We start from the raw sequence: 22,069 nt of genomic DNA, 5'->3' as shown, positions 1-22,069 counted from the left end.
GACCTCATCGCTCTCTACAACTACCTGAAAGGAGGGTGTAGCCAGGTGGGGGTTGGGCTCTTTTACCAAACAACTTTCAACAAGACAAGAGGGCATGGACTTAAGTTGTGCCAGGGGAAGTTTAGATTAGATATTAGAAAGAATTTCTTTACGGAAAGAGTGATCCGTCATTGGAATGGGCTGCCCAGGGAAGTAGTGGATTCTCCGTCCCTGGAGATATTTAAAAAAAGACTGGATGTGGTACTCAGTGCCATGGTCTAGCAACCGCAACGGTGGTTCAAGGGTTGGACTCGATGATCTCTGAGGTCCCTTCCAACCCAGCCAATTCTATGATTCTATGATTCTATGATTCTATCCCTGGCCAAATAAACCATGTCCTCAAGTGCTATGTCCATATTTTCTTTTAACACCTTCAGGGATGGTGACTCCATCCCATCCCAGGGCAGCTTGTTCCAATGCACCATTCTCCAAAGTTTCATTCTTTTCTGTCTCTCCCAAACTCTTTCATAATTGTTTTTCCTGCTTAAATCACAATTTCTCTTCAGCTTAATTCCTACTCTTTCTGAGGGATTCACCACTTGTAATTTTTATCACCATATGGATTATCCCTTTGAAATCACCCTAACAACATGTTCTAATAATTTAATTAAAAAGGAATGTTCTCTAAGAATTAAACAGTGCCCAGGAGACTATTCTGCAGAATTCTGGAGATTAATAAATCCTATGAACCAGCTGTGTGCTGGAAATTTCCCCTCCGTCTTTGGTGGGAACACAGAAAATGACAACAAACTATGTGAATTAATTTTATTCTATCAGTAGGAAAAGATTTCAAATATATTTTAAAGTAAAATGAGTATATTCAAGATAGAAATGGCTTTTGATATGAAAAATAATTATAACATTTTAGAAATAAGGGCCTCTAAAAATTTTTATAGCATCTTCCAACTTCCATTCTCAAAACATTTAAGCAGGAATACTGTGTGAGATGCTAGCTTTCAGAGCTTTGTGTCTAAAAGAAGACAATATCATCTTTGTTAAAGAATTAGATAAGCTCTGTCGTTTCTTGCAAAAAATTGCCTAGCTGTGGCAGCACAGAGCTTGGCACTCACCTTCCTTTACTCTGTTTTAAGCTGAACACAAACTTCCTCTACAAATCTGTGTAGATTTTACTTCCATTATGTATTTTTTTAAAGTAACATCAATAGAAGTATCCAATGAGCAATACAAAATGTAAAGAAAACTTGAGGTTAGAGTCTTTCTTAGGCAAAACTCTTTTATTTTCAACCCTGTATGACGGCTGCAAGTATCTGACCTAAAAATCCTGCTACACTCGCATATCAGGTTTTTTGCATGTTTATTTTAAAGAAAGAAACTCTAAGACTAAAGGAGCAGAGAAAAAAAGCCCAAGAGGCAGTGCTAGGCTTTTGCTCACCTATATCACTTTGCAGAGAGGTGCTGCGAGACAAATAGCTAAGCAGTTTTTTTGCACGTTTGTTTTAAAGAAAGAAACTTTAAGACTAAAGGAGCAGAGAAAAAAAAGCCCAAGAGGCAGTGCTAGGCTTTGCTCACCTATATCACTTTGCAGAGAGGTGTTACGAGACAAATTCCTAAGCAGTGAGACTGCTGTCTTCTTTACTGTCGGGTGGCTTACATGCAGCATAGTCCGAATAATTGGAAGGCCATTTGCCTTCTGAACAACAGTCTGGGCCACCGCAAGTGGCATCTGTTGGACAACATGTGGCAACAGTGTCATCAACATGGATCAATAGCCTCATAAAAAAAAGCAACAGGTTCTCTACATCAATTTAAGCATGTTTAAAGTAGCTTAAATCCAGTGGTACATATGAGTTACAATTGAAAATGAAGGTGATACAAAAGGAAGTTTTGGGCCCCATATGCTCTTTGGCCAGTTCCCAGACGGAGGTCATTAATTTCTTTACCACAACAGTGATCTGTGGTTGTGTCAGAGCCTTCCTCTCCCCACAGGACTAGTTATATTCCACAAGACCACTTTTTGGTGCTTTTAACATCCACTCATACCTCAGTGTGCAATGAATTAGCTAATTTCACACTTGGAAGTGTACACAGAGTGTGAAGAAGCAGTCCCCTTATTTGCCAAGTAAGAAACAGCTGCGCTGCTGGTGATGATTTTCCCTTTGATGTTCTTCAATTTCTTCAATCATGTCTGTGAGCCAGTGACCCTTCACTTGTTATTTTAGCTCAATGAAGTGGGCAGATTGCAGTCCAGCCCTACACTCTATGCATTCACATTAAGAACTAAACTAAAAGAAAAAGAAAAAAAGCAGACTTACTGGTCCAGTGCCGGCTGTGAGATTCTGAAGAGCTCCCAGGGATGCTTCCTGGGTATAGTTTCTGGTACTCTTTGCTATTAAGGAGATATATATCCTAATCAGTGTGGAATGCCAGAGTGATTCAACCCCTCTGGGACTGCTCTTTTCCTCAGGTAGAGGGATGTCCTGCTGTTTCTAAACATATAAGCAGATTAAGCCTTTAGAAACCATGACCTTACATGGCTTAATGCATCACAAGCAACACTAATAATTTTGTAACTATGACCAGATTACTTGCAGGTTGAACTCAAATGCCAACATGTAAAATTTCAATATTTAATGATACTGGCCACTCCAGCCAAAAAGAAGAGACAAGTATGGGGAAAGCTGCTTCTCATCTTTCAGCATCTGACATTAGGGGCCTAGGTCAATTAGAAACAGAAAGGGCCACCTAGAGTTGTCCTATGAACAGAACTGGAGAAGGCAGAATACACTCCAGCAAAGCAAATAGATGGGGAAGGGTCATCAATCCTTTTCTTGCACTTTTGCCCACCTAACACCTGTTCTCTGTCCAACAATTCTTGGTTATCAGAATCTTTGTGATCTGTATCACATGGCATCAAAAGGAGAGGTCCTGAGATAGTCCAAATGCCAGCAGGTCATGGAAGTGTCAAGCCACCTTGTGTTGGTTTCACTGGTGAAATCACCACAACCCCCGCTCATTGGTAAGGCACTTGCACAATTGCTACACGTAGTACAGATCCCACTTAGATCCACCAGAGGAGCTGAAACTGAGTGGCAGGATTCCTTAGCTAATGAACCAGGGAATTCCCAAGTCGTTGTCAGCAGCAGCAGATGAACAAGATAACATGTAGGAAAGGCTACCAAGAAACTTGTGTTTTGGTGGTGTCACACTAACATACACATCAATATCAGATTGTTAAGTGGATTACAGGCTTGTTCTCCAGAAGTTGTTACAGCCAATTAACAAAACAAGATGTAGCTAAACATGTGCTTTACCTCTTTCACTTTTCTGCTCCGTGTTCCAAAACAGCCTGGTGTTTTTTCATTGCTAGAAATATTTCTTCTTTGCATGTATATGCTCTGGGCATAGCTCTCAGGGAGCTCTGTCTCTAGCTGGTAGGAAAGATTGTGAAGAATGCACACACAGTTCTCTGTAGCCTAAAATAACAAAAGAACAGAAATCATGAAAGCTTTGGCATTCATTGAAGAGACACGTACAGGCATATGAAGAACTTTCATTTTTGGATCTTCAACAACTAACTGCAGAGCTTCTAACAGCTCATAGAAGAGCCAGTCTTCATGCCAATGATTCTCAAGACTGCATTTATACTGATAAATTAAACATGCTCTGGGATGTTCCTGAGCACTGAGGACAGCTGGCACACAGGGTTTGCATTCAGAGCAAGGTATGTGCCAGCTGGAAATGGTCCTGGAACATTATAATTCCTGAATTTTGCCTGGGAATTGTTTGGACGAGTGCTATTTGGCACAGACCAGAAGTGTGCCAAGGAATGTGTAAGATCTTAAGACTAAAGAAGATCACGTACACATTTCACCATAGCATCAGCAAAAGGGAAGTTTTGTATCTTTCCTAGGAGGAAGCACTCTTCTGTGGTAAAATGCTTTTTACAATTAAATGAGCCTCTCTGGCCATGGCTAAGGCCAGGTCTACAATTTCTGAGTGCTAAGTCTAATGGCTCATGAATTGCTTTATTACCAGTTTCTCTTTTTTTGAAAGTTAAAAAGGAGCAAGTGGTTTTAAGACAAAATGCAGCAGGGAGCTATTGGCACAAGTTTAATGTGCTGGATTCTCCCTAAAGCTAATGGCACCGAATGCAAGGAGATGAAGAAGCTCAAGTAGCTAATCCTAGAATAGAGCTATAAATGTGCAGTAATTAACACTACAAAGCATAAGTTACAGGAGGCAAGCCAGAAGTGCCTCATAGGCTGTGGCTAACCTCCTTGTAAGTGATGGCTGATCTTCTAACCCAGCTCAAAGGCAATCATCTAGTCTAAGCAATGTCCAGGCTTCATCTGCAATCAGCAGTGGGAAGAACAGAATGAGAGGAATTTGCTCCTCAAAGTGTCCATGTCCTTGCAGTTACTGGCTGAGGCAGCAAGTATAATGTCTAGAAAACTTTGGAAAATTAATCCCATTATAAGTGCTTCAAGGTCCTTAATTACACTGCTACCCAAAGGGGTTCAGGCTCTTCATTTCCTAGAGGGGTATATAGAATGAAATATACAGGAGAGTAACTTGATCAATTTTTTAAGCTTCTAGCTATCTAGCTGCCTGAGATAACCGAAAGGTAATTTCTAACACTTCAGGTGTTTCAGTATCTGAAAGATGTGTCTTTATGCCACCTTTTTTAAAAAAAGGACAGTTTCTAGTTCTCTCTAGTGATTCTGAAAATGTTTTCCCAACACTAAGGTATGTTATTATTTTAGATTGCAGGATGAAAATAGTTCAAAATGCTTTCTACTGGACTTTAATCTTTGGTGGCAGTTCTAAAAGCCCTGGAAATAAGTATAAGTTTGGCAATTACATTAAAACTCTGAACATAGGTTTCTAAACAAACAAAAAAGTTCTCTTAACAATTTCCCCTAGGAAAAGACCTTTCATCTCAAAGAATACCTTGTCATTAGGCTCGTGGTCTGCAATAGTTCCTTGAATATAATACACAAGAGAATCAATCAGGCCATTGCATTCTCTCATCTTTTTCCTTCCTTCTGGGCCGGCTGAGCTCATGTTTCTGTGCAGGAGGGAATTAAATTGGTGAGAAGAGATTTAGCCAAAGATATTTCCTTGTGTTCCTCTGAAAAACTTTTCCAGGTAAATCTGAGAGATACTGATGTTAAGGAGTTAAGGTTGACTGCTTCCTTTCTTCACAACTGTAAAATAATCTGAGCCTCTGGTAAGTAAAACTTTCACTTCCATGCACTCTCAGACCAAAAAAAAATATACTCCAGGAGAACAAATGGTTGTGTTTGAATCAATACATTAATACAGGACTCAAATCTTCATCTTGAAGCTGAAATCAGCCTTTTTAAACAGTCAAACAAACCAGATGTTTTTCTATGATTTCATTTTTAGTTATATCTTTAATATTTAGGACAGTAGCTACGTCAAAGTATCAGAGGAAAGATACCTGTAAAAGTTTCCATGTAGACTAAATGCCCTTTATCATTTACCTGCACCAAACTAATCCTTGAGCCCGGATGACCCATCAGCAGACAAATGTTCTGAGAGTTTTAGCAATGTTTGCACAATAACATGTGAAAATAACTGATGTCAGGTTACAGTGCCAAATTCACATGGCAGGGCTCCAAGAGGTGCTGGCAGGCAGCTGTGGACATGAAGGCTGCAGAGCCAGGAGGTTGAAGCAGGAGCCTGGTCCCACTGCTGGTGAGAAGCTAAGGGGCTGAACTGTGACACAGGTGCCACTGCCATCACTGCCAGACCAGCAGGGTGAGACAAGGGAAAAGAAAAAACACACTGTGCTCAGCTGCCTCCTGGCTTCCCAGAGGAGCTGTTAGCATCAAAGTAGAAAAAAGCTGAAGCCATAACAAGCTGGTCAGTCAGAGAAGGAAATGCTGGATCCTTCTGCAGATGCCTTGGGCTGTTCCACCACAGAAGCTCAGATGCTTCTCTGTACTCTTTCTGCTTCCTCCAGACCCAAAGGAAGCCACTGCTTGCCTGGCTTTCATGTAACATTTTCTGCACTTTCTGGTAATGTAAGTACAACTTGATAATGAATTACAAGACTAAAAAAAACTCTTGAAAAGTTATACACACACTTGGTACTTCAAGTCAGGCTCTAAATAAGCCACTGATTTCCAGGGAAGCAACAACACTTAAAATTTTGGGGTATTATTATTTTTATAACTTCAAAAACTCTGAATTATGGCATGCTGGAATTATAAACCTAGTCCTCGTTATTTTAGACTCCTGAAGTTCTGCTGGTCAAAATGTTGCATACAGCATCACATTTCAGCTTCTTTGTTTGAAATAATATCAATTACATCCCAGTGCTCACATCCTTCACAAACAAGAGGGACATGGTCTTTTAGATAGCTTCAGGGTGTTTACTTTGCATGCTTACTTTACTGAAAATTACAGTGGCTTAAAATTTTATTATAATGACAAAGCCAGCAAAGTCCAGCTTTAAACTTTCCTGTGGCTTTTGTTTGTAAAATGAATTTTGCTTTTGCTACACTATCAATGAAATTGTTCTGGATTTTCTCTCCCAATAAGTACCTATTCAGATTCAATACTAATGTGTTGTAATTATAGTTTTACTTTAGGTCATGCTGTTAGCAGTATCTCTAACTATGAGTTCATTTATTCAATGATGGAATTCTATATTACAGAATCAATATTCAGATTCCTCAATACCTCCCATTATAGACATCACTTTGGTATTTATTATTCATATTCGTATTTATTATTCATATTCGAGGCATGTCATCCTTTCATATGTTTCTGGTTATGCTGACAGAAATGAACGTGTTACAGGCCTTCCAGTGCATAGCAAAAATAGTTGCTGGGGCACACAGACTAAAAATACTATTAAAAGATAAGTGTGGTATTTCCCTCACCAAAGTCACTAGAGCTGATACAACATTTCTTTTCGTCACTGGATGGTATTCTAAAAATCCCAGAACATTTTGACAACTGCAATCATCCTGAATGGATGTGCAAGAAGAAGCCATCACCTGGACTTGCTCTCTAGCATGAATATGGTGGGACACATTGCTTTATAGCTCAGAGGGCAGAGAAGAGCCTGAAACAGTGGCACTGCCCTGTTCTCCAAAGAAAATTAATTACTGAGCTCTGTTGCATTAAGAAGCTGATACTCAGCTGCTCATTAAGTCAAAAATAATCAGTGTGTGTGTGTGCATGGCTATACACATATGGCCACTCCATTCCACCATAATCTGGACTGTGAAGGGAAGAGTATCTGCTCTCCCACTCATCCAGTCAAGTGTTGTAACCATCTTACTCTGAACAGGATCAGAGTTGGTTTGAAGGCAGAGATGACCACTTCAGGCAAAACCTCAGCGGACAGTTTGTTTCCTAATTAAAGCCTGAGGAAAAATAAATGTTTCTGCGAAGTGTAAGTTAAAAAAAAAAAAAAAAAAAAAAAAAAGAAACAAGGGCAAGATTCTGCTTAGAAAATTGCAAAACTGACTTGCTTCCCAAGATTTGAGATTCCTGCTGACAATCTCTGAGCTCAGGAGTTTGACTCTAATGTAATGGAACTCTTAGAGGCTTTGAAACACTCAGTGCTTGGGTAGTTGCCATGTTTGGGCTGATTTAGTATTATGGCTTGTGGCAATCCCCACGGTGAGACTTCAGAGCCACTGAGAAATCTTCTAGTCTGCTGCGTAAGTTTGTTTTACTTGCTTTTTGACACAGATTATTGACACAGATACATAGTGGAAAGAGAGTCAAGATAAGACTCTTCTCATAGCAAAAGCCTTCTTCTACACAGTTCCTGGTATCTCTGCCCTGTGTTGTTACTGAACAGTTGGGAGAACACAGCATGAGGAGAACACAGCCTTAGGGAAATATTGTTGCTTGTAGGGATGCTCTCATTTGAATGACTCAGAACCTGCATTTTGGCATAGTCTAGCTATTAAAAATCTTTAACTCCTGGCATACTTAAATGTGGTAATCCTGGTGACATGCCCAAACCATACCACATGCTAATATGAATGCACTGTATCTAAGTGCCTCATTTATCTCATCCCATATTTGCTGCTTCTCTTCTCTCTGGCGCGCATGTACTGGGTAACTCTGCCTGTAACCAAAATAGCTGTTTGCCCATGTTTCTGTGGTGTTTGTGGAGGATCAACTAATTCCCTACCAGGAAATATTTTTTTAACCCAGAGATGTGAGGTAAATACAAAGAAATGTAATACAGTAAAATTAAGTGTGATTTTGAAAGGAACATAATGATAATATATGATCTGTGAGATTGCAAATGGCACCAAATGAAAGGGGATATTCCCTTTAAGCCAGCATTGAGTCACACACTGGCTGGAAAATGTTTTTGCATTGCTGTGAATGATCCACACAACTGATAAGAAGCAGCCTTTTGCTCCTGGGACTAATTCTGATAAAACAGGTAATTTGAATTTAAATCAATTCCATGATAACAATTTCCTGAAGTGGTTCAGGAAATTCTATTCCCTTCATGCCTTACACAGTTCAAAGATGCAACAGGGAGGGAAAAGTATCCGAGGATCTACTTAGTAACTCCAGGCGCCAGGCTGGAAGTAATAAAATTCCTTTCAGAAATTGTGGGGGCAGATAAACTGAAGAGGAGGCAAGAGAAGATAAGAATGGATGGAAATAAACTTCAAGGAATGGCAATGCTATGCAAGAGGCCTTGGTTCAAAGACTTGTTATCATCAGTCATTTGTTCTACATTCTCTCTTGGAAGCTTCCATTATGAAACTCAGCTCCCAGACACTTTCCAACACACAATGAGACCTTTGGCTTCACTTCTCTCCAGAACAAATAGAAGTAGATGGCTACACAGCCTCCTAATCTGAAGTGCAATGATACGACTTCCTCCAGCTATAGCTTCCCACCATCCTTGTGGTCACTGTGTAATTCACAAAGAGTTTAACAGGGATCTGAATAACAACAAAAAAAATAGCTTGAATAACGATAATAATGAAAAAGGAATAATTACATCTATTTTACTATCTAGGGAACCAGGAGCAGAGAGGTTGGCTGACTTTTCTGGAGACAGCTGCCTAGAAAGTTTTGAAGAATTAGGATACATAGGGCCACAGGACACTTCAGTGACAGAGCAATTAAAAAGGGGAGCTCTGCCATGAGACACAGCAGTTGGGATCACTAGTTCCAACACTTCGATGAAATGTTTCACAGGAGGAAATGTGACCACTAAATATAAATTTTGGAAAACATACAGCGCTGAAGAACTTTTGGAAGCAGGTATTCCATGATAAAAATGAAATAAGATCATTATCAGCTTTCAAGATGTAATATAGACAGCCTTCTAGTAAGCCTCTCTTTCAATCAGAGATGGAGTTATGCCAGAAATTCACTTTGTACATAAATAATATTCAAAACCATATATTTCACATGCTGTTGGCATCTTACTCTTTCAGATTCAGAGGAGCAGTATGGAGGAAGAGGCAAAGTATTTTGAAGGTTTCCATCCATTTGTACTGGAACTGGGAACAGAACTGTTATGTGTAGGCCTTCCAGGCCAAAAAAAGGTGACTTTACCTTTAAAATCTGACATAACTTGTCTGCAAAAGTCTGCAGCACTTCTCTAGACAGTTTAAAACACCAATTTTATTTGCTCAGACCTTTGTCAGGGAATCAGTGAAGTCTTTTGATTTGGCTTAATTTGCCTTTTCAGGGCACAGTGCTTTTTATCATATTTCAAGACTGAACAATACCATTATTTATTTTAACTGCTTATGCAGACTTGTGAGATGTGCACAGCTTCTTTTTATTATGTTCAGCTTTGTGACCTGTGATTTCTGTAAAACTGTGTCAGAAGCAAAGCTTTAAGACAAATTACAGACCCAGAGAATGGGGATTACGAAATCCTTCTAATGTCAAACTTCCTTATCTCTGACTGAATGCACTGACACAGGCAGAGGAGATCCAGGCCTCCAGAATACTTCTGCCAATAACTGGTCAGCAGAATGGGGAATGTTCTGGTCATTCACTCATTCCAGTGCTAGTATCTGCCATATTATCTCCTAGACATGGATTCACTTCTCCTGAAATTCTATCAGAGGATGAAGAGAGCTTTAATATCTCAGCTGGTAACCGTGTGGCACAGCAGATACTCTGGCACTAGATGATAGTGTTAGATTTGGACTCTGGATGTCTCTTTCAGTCAATAGCTGCATGTAAATTTTTGAAAAGAAGTTTTGGCATTATCCTACAACTAAGTACTATACTATGCATAATGTATTGCACTTCAAAGTACTATTTTCACCCTGTAATAGAAGCTGCAGGCTACAGACTTTATCAGCTTGCACAACAAGCATGTTAGTATTACAAAAGGAAAGACTAATTACAGATTTATATTCTGGCAAATATATATATACTCCTTTGACATCTTCATCAGTAACATCATTCCTTCAGTTCATTTTTTTCACCTTGTGGTGTGCTCTATTAATTTTCAGCATTTCTTTGTGCAGAGGTTTTTCTGGGGGTACATTAATACATAACGAAGAATACTTCTAGTGACCTAATTTGGAAGGTGTGCTAGTTTCTCATAAAGAGATGCAAACATATTAATCTTAAAAGTCTCATATATTTGGTCTGTACAAATATGGTAAGCCCCATTAAAAACTATTCTCTGCTGGAAATTATGTTGGCAAACCTGCAGATCAACTGCACTTGTGAGTTTTCAAGCCCTTCATGTTCTAATTATAATTTTCAGTGTTCAAGTTCTTAAAAATGAGAAGTACTAGAATATGCACTTCATTTTTTAAAAATAGGTGATGTATCCTTAGGCATCTAGTAAGGGCAGTTTGAGAGACTTTTCATTAAAGAAAATGGAGCAGCCCCACTCCTTGACTTTCCGTAAAGAGTAAAGTATGCTCAAAATCTACTTTAATCTAAAAATCTAATCTAAGTTGGCTACTGTTATGCCTTATTTGTCACATATGAAATCGTGTCAAGCTGCAGCAATAAGCTCAGAGTGATCCCATGGTAAAACTGAGAACAATTCTGCGGCCTCATCTTTTTTTGGCTCATAGGGAAGAGATGGTTCTAGAGTCCAAAGGCAGGAGAGGAGCAGGGCATTCACCCCAGAGCAACAAAGCTAACACCCAGACTGGGTTCTGTAAAAATGCAGCTTGGGGTAATTTATATGAAAAAGACAACCTACTATATTTCATAGACAACACTAGGGTTAGCTGGAGAGATTTTATTATGGGTAGTAAATGTTCCCTTGTATTTGCTTTTGAGCCATCAGAGTAAATAGAAGTTAATTATTACTTAGAGATGTAGTTAATTAGTAGTTAGTGGGCTGACAGGACTTCCTGCAGAAAAAGGTGCTGTATTGTTGAGTATATTGTATAGCTAACATTTCATTTGTCTCCTGAAACCATAAGTCAGGTGCAGAGCTATTTACACAATTAAATTTCATACAATACAGATACAAGAGCTCTGCAACAGGATATGTTAGCAAAGCAGGCATGTGTAAAGTAAAACACTGGACAGCTTCTCAGCCCCTAAGTTTCAAACTTAATTTACTGTATTTTACTAAGATAAGTTGGCAACTCAGGCCATGACATGACACTCATGCATTATCCATTAATTATTTCAAACTATGTTCTTTCATGTATTTTCTAATGCATAGAGAAAACACTTGTGTCCCTGATACTCATCTTTGAATTTACTGAACGTGCAATGACTTCGATCTCACAAACTCAAAGGGCCACAGTTTTATGGACGCTACTTTTTACGGGTTTTTTATTAAAATGTGATTTTTACATGTTAGTCAGTTAGGGCTGTGCTAACTGAGGCCTTTAGAGTTTCTTTGTAGTAGCTGCCACTGTGTTCATGAGGCTACTAGTTGATTGCAGTAGTAAACACACATCTGTAAATCTCTTCAACCACTCTATGACTGCAGCCTGGCCTCAATTCACTTGAACTTGTGCAAAAAGTTGGATGGGGCTTACTGTGGTTTAAAAAAATGCCTTTTTCCTAGTTTAGCTTGTCATTTTCTATCTATTAGCTTGTCTATTCTATATATATACAGATTATGATAGATGAAAGTAAGCATCTTTGGCAGCAGCTGAAAACTGAAGACTTCTCTGTGTGTCTAGGAACCATGTCCCCTTTCTAAGTCATCTGTTTAGATGAGAAATGATTACAGCTCGAGATTAGCTCTGTGGAGTGATCCAAAAGGTCCTTGGAGATGCCACTGAGTATGACTACTAGTTGAGGTTTATATCACGAGTGGAAAAAGAAGAGTGACCTGGCCACTGATGAGCGTGTTCTGCTTACTACCCAGAGGACTGCTCCCATGCCTGGTAAAGCTGGTAGGACTCAGCAGGTATTAAACCAGATGAGCAGAACTACCCAGCACAAATGATAGAGAACACTGTGGTCCCATTATTATCTAATATTGCTGTAGATAAAGGTGACTTGCTCAGTCTCTTGGAAGAAAATTCCAGGTACCTAAGCACTTCAGTTGTCCTACTGATGGACCTATGACACCAGAACTAATTCTTTGAATGTGTTAGTCTTTCAGTAGCCCAAATGGTACTTGCAGGGCTGTACAGCAGTAAAGTGCAAAGGGCAGAAGTTGTGAGAGAAAGAAATTTCCTGGTTCTTATGGGAAATGCTCACACTCCTGGGCACCTGAACCTGAGACTTCCCAAGGCACTGCCCACAGTGAGTTATCCACTGTAAACAGTATTACTACTGATTGAATAAAACATACATGGCAACAAATTAATGTTGAGGCTGGCCTGAAACTGTGGTTCCTATTACTGCCTACAGTTGTGTTTTTCACAACCAAGAAACAGTATTTCAAAGAAATTAACCTCACTGCTTTACCTGCTATAGTAGGACTGTTCATGGGGTTTTGCACTGTTACTTTTCAACAAACACAAGCATTAATCTGTTCTGCCAGTCACATGTACAGACACTGTATAGAAACTGAATCTATGTATAAGAGCCTTAATCAATCTGAATTTGTAGAGTAGGCATATTTTTATATGACTCCACTGGGTAGTCACTTATGCTTCACACATTTTAGAAATTAAAATGAAGTGGGCATTGTTTATGAAAAAGGTATTAACAAAGTCATTATAAATTACATTTATGTGGGTCACAGAACTTTACATCCTCTTGTATTTGTGGCAAATACAATACCATTAATGAAGAAATTTTTAAAAAATAAAACAGTGTTTCTTTCATCTTTGTGTCACCCTTTTTAATTTCCATGTTTGTGTTTTATAATGTACATAATGCATTATATATAAATAAATATACATGTATGGAGTGTTCTCAAAAGTTTCTTACTGATAGGGGTGTATGATAAAAAAAAAATAAAATTGAAGACCATTGCACTAGAGTCTTAAAATAACTTTGTAGTGTAACGAGGCAACCAGGTGCCACTGATTGCCAGGGAGTGAGCATAAACTGGTATCAAGCCCACCTGTGCCTGATTAGGGTAGGCCCCCACTGCACATGAGCAGGACCAGGGGGCCAATAAAAGGCCACTCAAGCCTCACCCTAATCAGGCACAGGTGGGCTTGACACCAGCTCATGCTCACTCCCTGGCAATTAGTGGCACCTGGTTGCCTCGTTACACTACATAACTTTGAAAGGCTCATACAATTTAAAGTTTCTTTTAGGTTACTGCTATCTTATTTCTAGTACTAATTTGTAATACCACTCCTACAACCATTTAAAAAAAGCTCTGTTTTCAATACTATCATCATCATTCAGGGGCTAATTCTATACAGCACACCAACAACTGTTAAATCAGTGAAAGTTCTCTGACCTAAATGCAACTATGCACTTCAACCAGGACTTTGCTTATTATCTTCCATTATGAATATATTTAGTCTGTGGAATGCCCTCCAAATTAATAAAGAAAGCTGTTCTCATGGTATTTCATGCAGTCATTATTCTGGTCTGATACACATGAAGCATTTCAAAATACAATCTGTATGCAAATTCTTTTGTAGGCGTCAAAGTTCAAAGAAAAAAAAAAAAAAGCTTGTCAGTCTGCTTTATAATCACTGTTTTTCTGGGTACTTGTAAACTGAGTACCCACCTTAAGCATCCTGTGGCATTATAGAAGATATCAGGGTCAGGTAGAACACTTGACTTTGGGTAATCTCGATCTGGCCAGCCTGAGTAAGGGATGAGAACAGCTTCAGTCATTGTCTGCAGGGCTTCTCTAATCAACAGGTGCTTCAGCTGGTCATTGGAAGACAAATTCCACAACAAACCTGCAATAGCCAACGTAGAGTTAGAGTGGCAAAAATACTCCTTCATGGTTTGAAAGACCTAATCTCAAACCCTCAAAAGTTGATGAGTGAAAGAGCCTGCCTGTCATTTGATATCCTGAAGAGGAGGGGAAGGGAATGATAAGGGTTCACCAGCCCTAACCTGAGGACATGGATGTGTTGCAAAAGAAGAAGGGGTACAATGATCCATGTAATTAAAGTCAGATCTCTTTGTGTAGTTAGTCTAATACCTGGCTGAAAAGTGAAGTTTTCCATGGGTCTGCATGTGCATTGCCCATTTGTAGTAATCATTCTCTCCATTACTAAACTAAGAAAACCTAAACTAACCACACTAACACCAGAGATCATTCTCTACTCTGATAGGGAAGAATCTGTCTCTTCTGGATGCCTGGCAGGACTAATTGCACTCCCAAATACCAAATAAAGACCAATGAGCATGAGAATAATCTTTCATGCAGAGTAGGCAAATTCACAGTCTTTGGAAATTCACTGGAAGACAGGAGATGTCGATTGTCATTTCTCTAACACTTGACAGTAAAATTCCCCTCTACTTTGCACTGGTGAGGCTTCATCTGGAATATTGTGTCCAGTTCTGGACCGCTCAGTGCAAGAAGGACTGGGAACTGCTTGAAAGAGTCCAGTGCAGAGTCACAAAGATGATGAAGGCAGTGGAACATCTCCCGTATGAGGAAAGGCTGAGGGACCTGGGTCTCTTCAGCTTGGAGCTGACTGAGGGGTGACCTTCTTAATGTTCATAAACAAATATGTAAAGGGTAAGTGCCAGGAAGATGGAGCCAGGTTCTTCTCAGTGATGTCTGGTGATAGGACTAGGGGTAAGGGGCACAAGATGGAGCATAGGAGGTTCTGTGTAAATGTAAGAAAAAGCTTTTTCTCTGTGAGAGTGACAGAGCACTGGAAGAGGCTGCCTGGTGAGTTTGTGGAATCTCCTTCTCTGGAGACATTCAAAACCTGCCTGGAAGCATTTTTGGTGTGACCTACATTAGGTGATCCTGCCCTGGCATGGGGATTGGATCTCCTGAGGTCCCTTCCAAACTCAATCATGCTGTGATTCTGTGAAAATTCCTCATTGGAGGGAAAGCTCTTAAACACTGGCTGGCTGCTACTGTCCAGATATTTGTCACTAAAAAAATCATTAAGCAACTCTATACACACACAGTCTCTAAACACTGAAACAAAACTCAAATATAATAATGTATAACTGAATCACTTTACTTATGTTCTATTCCAACAGATGACAATTCTTTTTAAAGTCCTCTTCTCCTGGAAAAAAACACGTTTTCACTAACGAGGCATTCATTGTTCACACTGTGAATTTTCCATCAGAAATCCTACCTTTACTCACAGAAACTGTCTTACTGGGCTCAGGATTCTCTCAGTGGCATTCTGGATGTGGATGAATTTATTCACGTTAGAAAATGTCTTTAGGAGCAGGCTCTTTTCTTACAGATATACTGGAACGTATTCATAAGGGCATGGTTTTCCCTTAGATGTTTATTTGGGAAAATGGGTGGGGTGTCCCTTAACATTTATATTTCTTTTACTGACAGTTCTATTTGTGCTGTAATCTTCCCTGCAGGAAAATTTTTCTTTCATTTCTTATACACGATAACAAGATCAGGAGGTTAAATACTCCCTGGAGGCTCATCTGGCTTACCTTCCAAAGACAATATTTTATTTTATTTTTTCATGCCACAGCCATTTTACTTTCTGTTCCTCAATATGCTGTCCAAATCCTGCAAAATGTAATTCCAATTCTTGCATTGTCTCCAAGTGACACCCTCTTCTACTATTCAGGAGTAATCCAACTCCTTTCCTAAGAAATTTGCTAGAATTTGTTTGTATGTCAAACAAAGGGGAGAGCCTACAGTTGCTTCTCCTTACTTGTATCAATGATTTTATGAATCTAGTGATTTCAGTCAATGTGAGCTTGAGAAGGTCTCATTCCCCCTAAGAAGTGGTCACATAAGAACAGAAATTGCACAGGGAAACTGGGGGGCTATTTTCTGCAAAGGGGCATTAGGTAAATGGATCCACAACAGTTTTCAAACCTCTGTCATAAGCACAAAGCCACACTGGTGGGGGTCCTGGTTTGGTGCTTTTTCTGTGTTCTTCTGGGATGCTCAGGCTGTGAGACAGGACACAGCACTTGCTATAATCATGCATTTATCTCCATACACTTCCATTGCTTTTTGTAGGAGCAGACAAAGCACACTGCATGCCTATGCTCAGACTACATTCCTCAGCCTCGGTTTTGAAGAAAATACAGGGAATTAAAGTATTATTTGAGAATATATGATATGATAGGGCTTAATATTAGGCAAGTGTTTGTCTGTACTAAAACTGCTGGTATAACTAATAAGCTAGTGACCTTAAAGATAAGCTTCTAAGGCTTATGTAATGTGCTCAAGTATTAGATCATATTTCTGGCAGGTAATGAGGTACAGTATGGGAAAACTTCTTTGTCTCAGCATTTTAACTTCTTTCTCTCCAACAACTTTCTTATCTCTGTGTATTTTTGACTGCTTTGGTACCATGCTTCCTACACAGCAGTAGAAACAAAAAGCTTTCCCCTGCTGAGCTTAGACACCTTTACTAATGAGTGTCACATGCTTTCAATCCCTGGCCAGGAGTCTTTCACCAGAGTTCAGAGTGGTATTGTCAGGTACCAAAATTATTCTACTAATTTCTTACGTGGGAAGTCATTCAGCTAATTATCACATCACACATTTGGAAACTTCTAATTTACAGTCAAAGTAATTACAGGCAAGTAATAAGTATGATGTGAAAAGACAGATGGTCTTCTCAGGCTGACCAAGTGGGAGCCCAGAGGTTCTGCATTTTCCTTTTCCAACACTGCAGTGTGATTTTATGCATAGCTGTGATATTACTCTGGAAGAAAATGGCAATAAAAAAGGAGAAACAAGACTTGCAGGTGAGCCATCAGTCAGACAGACAAACTGCTGCTCAGCAGTGTTTAACCCTTGCGGTACAAAGGTACTCAGAGCTTTGCACTGTGGTTGGAAAAACCTTATGCTGCAGACCTTTTACAGGTCAATCTGTACAGGCCAGTAATTCTAGTGTTCTCCAAGGTTTTCTAGATATCACTGTGAATACCAAGGTCATCTAGAAGCACTGACTTTAGCAAGTATGTGCTTAACAGTGACTGTCTACCTCCTCTCTGCAGTCTTCTCATTGCCTGCCTTTGAAGTGGAAGCTGAGAAAGAAAGTGACTGGAAGCAAAGTTAATATTCTCATAGCAGTTTATTCAACCAGGCTCCCCTCTGCCCTGTAGGCTCCTTGCAGCTTGATAGGGAGCTGGAAGAATTGCTCAAGTGGTAGCAAAATGTATGCCCTAGTGTCATTTTCACCAAGAGACCCAGTATACTTCCTCCTGACTGCATGTTTGGTCAAAGCAACAAATACTTTTCTCTTTTTGAATAGTTAAAGCCATCCCTTGCAACTGGTAAGCATTAAAGTATATCAGAGTATTTTGCTTTACACAAACTACAGCATTCTGCTCAATATTGCTTCAATATTTTGTTGATGTATGTCTCATAGGTAAATATTCATGTCCAATAATATCAGTAATTGCAGAAAGAAGACACTCCTTCATCCATTTACACACTGGGAAAGGGGTAAGACAGAATTATTCATATTATCCATATGAGTTATCCTTCACAGACTAAGCTCTTGTCAAAAACTACGAAACTGCTGGCAAGAAAAGAGCATCAGCTTTCTGGCTACTGTATCACCACTTTCACAGCTTCCCTCATTGGTGTGTAACAGCACTGAGAGGCAAAACACTATGAAATAAGTCACTGAGTGACCCCATTCTGTATCTGCTGAATGTGAAAAACTTCAAAACATTTTAATTTGCAGAGCTGTAGCACTGAGCCAAAAGAGCCAACAATGCAAAGATTTGTTCTCAGGCTTAGGGAGCACAGTATTTTAAACACTGAAAAGAATGAAGAATTACAGAAGGTCTCAACATGCATTTGCTTCGAGGCAGGGCTGCTTGACACCTGTATCTTTTAAAGCTCTCTTATTTTAATAGCTTGTGTTCCTTGTATCTTCAAGGGTCACTTGAAATAAATTGCCACTGATTTATTCATAATTTTTTTTTTTTATTTCATAATTTTTTTTTTCTTATATTTAAAGAATATAAGCCTGCTCTTCCTTTGAATGCTAACTAGAATGAATATGGGTCACAAGCAGTTGCCTTCCTCAAGACACACTATAGTCAAACAGGAGTGCAGGAACAAAGTGCGGGGCACTTCTTAACTGACTGGGGCAAAGCCAATGGGGCAGTAGCCAAAGGTTTCTTTGTGTGTAATGGTGGACATTGCTTCCCCCCATTCTTTCTGCAACATTGATGTACAGGAAGAAGTATAATATGGGGTTTCTGATCCAAAGGGCTGTTCCTTTATAATTGCAATGGGCCCTACTCAGTTTTAAACAGCTCTTCCTCAAGGACATTGGAACTAAAAAGATGAGAACATAAGCCCTGCAAAGACTGAATAAAGGATGCAGGTCACTCCACTATGGTGCTGTATGATCTCTACAGGATATCCTGCAGGAATTCTCTCCCCTGCACACAGAAGGGAAGCATGCTCTTGCTGTGGCAGTTCTCTGCTTGTCACAGACCTCAGAAGACAGATCATGGGATGTAAACAGATAGGAGTGAGAGAGCTTAAAGTAAAAATTAGGGGTAGCAGGGTTTATGGGGAGTAGGACAGTCACTTTCTATCCAGAGCACCTGGCAGTTTTGGGGGATAGGCTTCAACAAGCAGCTCCCAGTATGCACCAGCAGTGGAATGTCAAAAAGTGAGGGCTGAGCTGCTGCATAAATAGGGGACATTAAGTATGGTCCCAGGCACCCCTGAGACTGTTCCAATCACTGCTCATCAAAATGGTTCTACAAAAGTTGTTATTTGGAGCCTCACTTTATTTTCTGGAGTATCTAGGACTTTAAGCTTCCAAACAACTAAACAGTAGGAAGTTAATCTTCACTGTGGGAGTGCTGAGACACGGGAACAGGTTGCTGAGGGAAGCTGTGGATGCCCCATCCCTGGAAGTGTTCAAGGCCATGTTGGATGGGATTTTGATCAGCCTGATCTAGTGGGAGGTATCCCTCTCCATGCAGAGTAGTGGGAACTCGATGATCTTTAAAGTCCCTTCCAAGCCAAAGCATTCTATGACTTCTGAAGAAGCTTTAAGAGCAGAAGTTGCAGCTCCTAGTCTTTTCTTACTGTCTTAAATATTGGTCTTGAGTAACCACCTAGGAATTTCACCCTAAGGCAAGAGCTTAGAATAGGTGACAATGTTCTTGTACGTACTCACTAACCACTGGTGTAAGTAAACAATCATGTACCTCTCAGGGAAAGCTTGAGCCATACTTAAAGCACTTCATGCTTGCTTGCACAGAAAACAGTACCTGTTATTTGCTTTTTAGTCTCTAAATCCCTGGTGTGGCGGAGTAGGCGGAGCAAGAGTGGGATCCCTTTCTGCTCTGACACTTCCAGTTTGTTGTCATTATCCTCATACACCAAATTTCTCAGAGCCCCACATGCTGCTCGCTGGATGTCCTCATTCTGAACGTCAAGAAGCTGTAGAAGTCTAGTGATACCACCAAGTGAGAAAACCTGTGAGGAAACCAAGCATAGCAGAGAAGAGTCAGGTTCTGCAAGTGACAAGCCCTACCCTCTCCCCTAGCAAACCTTTAAGTAGTCATTGGGATTTTTTAATTTGCTCCTATTTAAAACACTTGAACCACAGATCATTAATCATTTGCACATGACTGTTAACTTCTGGGATTTCATATGAGCCATAGTTAAAAGCCAAAGCTATGAGAGGGATCATATTTTAGTAATTAATGTAAGAGAATGAAACTAAATCTCTTTCAGTTTTGCTGCAGATTTGTATTCTCTGACAAGAGATTTAACTGTTCTGTACTTTAGCTCCCATGTTGGTGAAATGAGTATTTGAGATTTAAATCTGGAACATTTATAAACTGCTTTGAGATTTCCAGATGTAAAATGTTCCTGATGTGCCAAGTTTTTTTCCTCAGCAGTCAGTCTAATGGATTTTTCTCACTTAACTTCTGTGCATGCATTGAATGTGCATTAAATAAGAATACTTTATACTGAGTACATCTTATCTGTGGCATATTGAGAAAAAAACAGTAAAGTAGTAAATTTCAAAATGTAGACCATTAAACATTTTAAGCTAGTTACCTACTGAACCACCTACATTTGGCATAGACCACTCTTCAGTGTCTTACTCTACAGAAAATCAGGTTTGGGCCCAAAAGAATGAAGAATTAAGATGATGTTATTTTACAGCAGCTGTATAAAAACAAATAGTTTCCAAGATCTACATGTTGTGGCAAATGATGAATCCCATATAAATTGTGATGTGACATAAGCAAGCCTTGGATCATTTAGGAATGAATTTACTATGAAAAATATCTTATATTCATGTACAACTGAGGACAGTTTCCTCCAGCATCTCAAAATGCCATATGGTTTTGTGAACAAACTCATCCTTGTGTAGAATCAACAGCATGTGAAAGACTTAGATATCTGATACAACTGTTTCAAGTAGTCCAGAGTTTAATGATGAAAAGAATTCAATACGACCAACAGGTGTTGGCAAGATGAAGAATGAAATGTAACAAAGCCTTTTGCCCTTCATGCCCTGGCAAACTACCCTGGCAAACAGGAAAGGCCTGTCTGCCTTTCCTCTGCTTCTGTGGTACAAAAGGCTCAGTTTCTTGCTGCTGCACTGCTGACCTGATTCCTCCTGATTTAACAGTCATCTAGATGCTAAAAGAATGAAATACAGAAACATATTTCTTAATGTAAGCGGAGCATGGAACATGCTGAAGGCACATGGACCTGTTTTATTGCAGTAGATCAGCCCTTTTGAAATGAATACTGTAGCTAGATAGATTTTTAAATATTTATGCAGACTTTGGGTTGGTAATTTAAAGGATTTATAGTTCTTGTAAAAAAAGTGGAGTTATTTCAACCTAATGTGCAGATAATTTACAAAGTCTCTTGATTTGTCTGTCTGAGTCGCTACTGGGAGACAAAATTCACCAAAATACGGTAAGACCACAAGTTCATAAGAAAAAGAATAGCCACCAGACCCACAGACTGTCAAATATCTGGGAACAAAGCGTTGAGAGACAAAGAAAAGCCTGAAAGGCTAAAAAGGGGAAACAAGACAATGCCAACATGAACAACTCTGATGTGCACCAAACAGAAAAACTTACCTGTGACACGATACATCAATAGACAGGAAAACAGAAGGTTTCGGGCTGACTGCTCCAATTTAAACTCTTCTACTCACCCTTCTACACACTTGTTTGTCAAGCAAGCTGACCCAGAGAGGTCTGAGTAATAAACCACCTCAAAACGTTCAGTTCTGAAGCTCTGTCCTCATATTGAAGTTAAGGCTGCTAATTGTACTGGTGGTTTTTTTCTCCAAAAGTCTTTGATCTACTCTGAAACAAGTGAAAACTACCTAAGGACTAAGTGATGTTTGGCTGTCACTGAGCTGGACTGCATATAAATGTAAATATTTTTTTAAATGGCTGGAAGAAATAGCCATCTTAATCTTACACACTAATGTACAGAACTGTTCAGCAAGGGAGCCATAATTGTTTACAATAGTGAAATTTAAAGAAAAGAAAGAAGAGATTATTTTTAACATGCATTGTCAAAAAACTTGTT

General features: G+C 39.5%; 1 protein-coding gene across 2 annotated transcripts in view; it reads right to left on the bottom strand.

The window, feature by feature from the left end:
- PKP2 (plakophilin 2) overlaps positions 1 to 22,069 on the bottom strand; it is a 47,001-nt gene that overhangs the window by 5,710 nt on the left and 19,222 nt on the right. For both annotated transcript variants that reach the window (XM_030454197.1, XM_030454207.1), the window contains exons 5-10: positions 19,768 to 19,975; positions 14,117 to 14,294; positions 4,951 to 5,068; positions 3,312 to 3,473; positions 2,313 to 2,486; positions 1,570 to 1,723 (exon numbers count right to left, since the gene is read on the bottom strand). In XM_030454197.1, coding sequence (XP_030310057.1) covers positions 1,570 to 1,723; positions 2,313 to 2,486; positions 3,312 to 3,473; positions 4,951 to 5,068; positions 14,117 to 14,294; positions 19,768 to 19,975 — 994 coding nt within the window. The remainder of the gene's footprint in view (positions 1 to 1,569; positions 1,724 to 2,312; positions 2,487 to 3,311; positions 3,474 to 4,950; positions 5,069 to 14,116; positions 14,295 to 19,767; positions 19,976 to 22,069) is intronic.

Source organism: Calypte anna, chromosome 1, assembly GCF_003957555.1.
Source record: "Calypte anna isolate BGI_N300 chromosome 1, bCalAnn1_v1.p, whole genome shotgun sequence".
Classification (NCBI taxonomy): Eukaryota; Metazoa; Chordata; class Aves; order Apodiformes; family Trochilidae; genus Calypte; species Calypte anna.
This window is presented reverse-complemented; position numbering and strand designations above follow the sequence as displayed.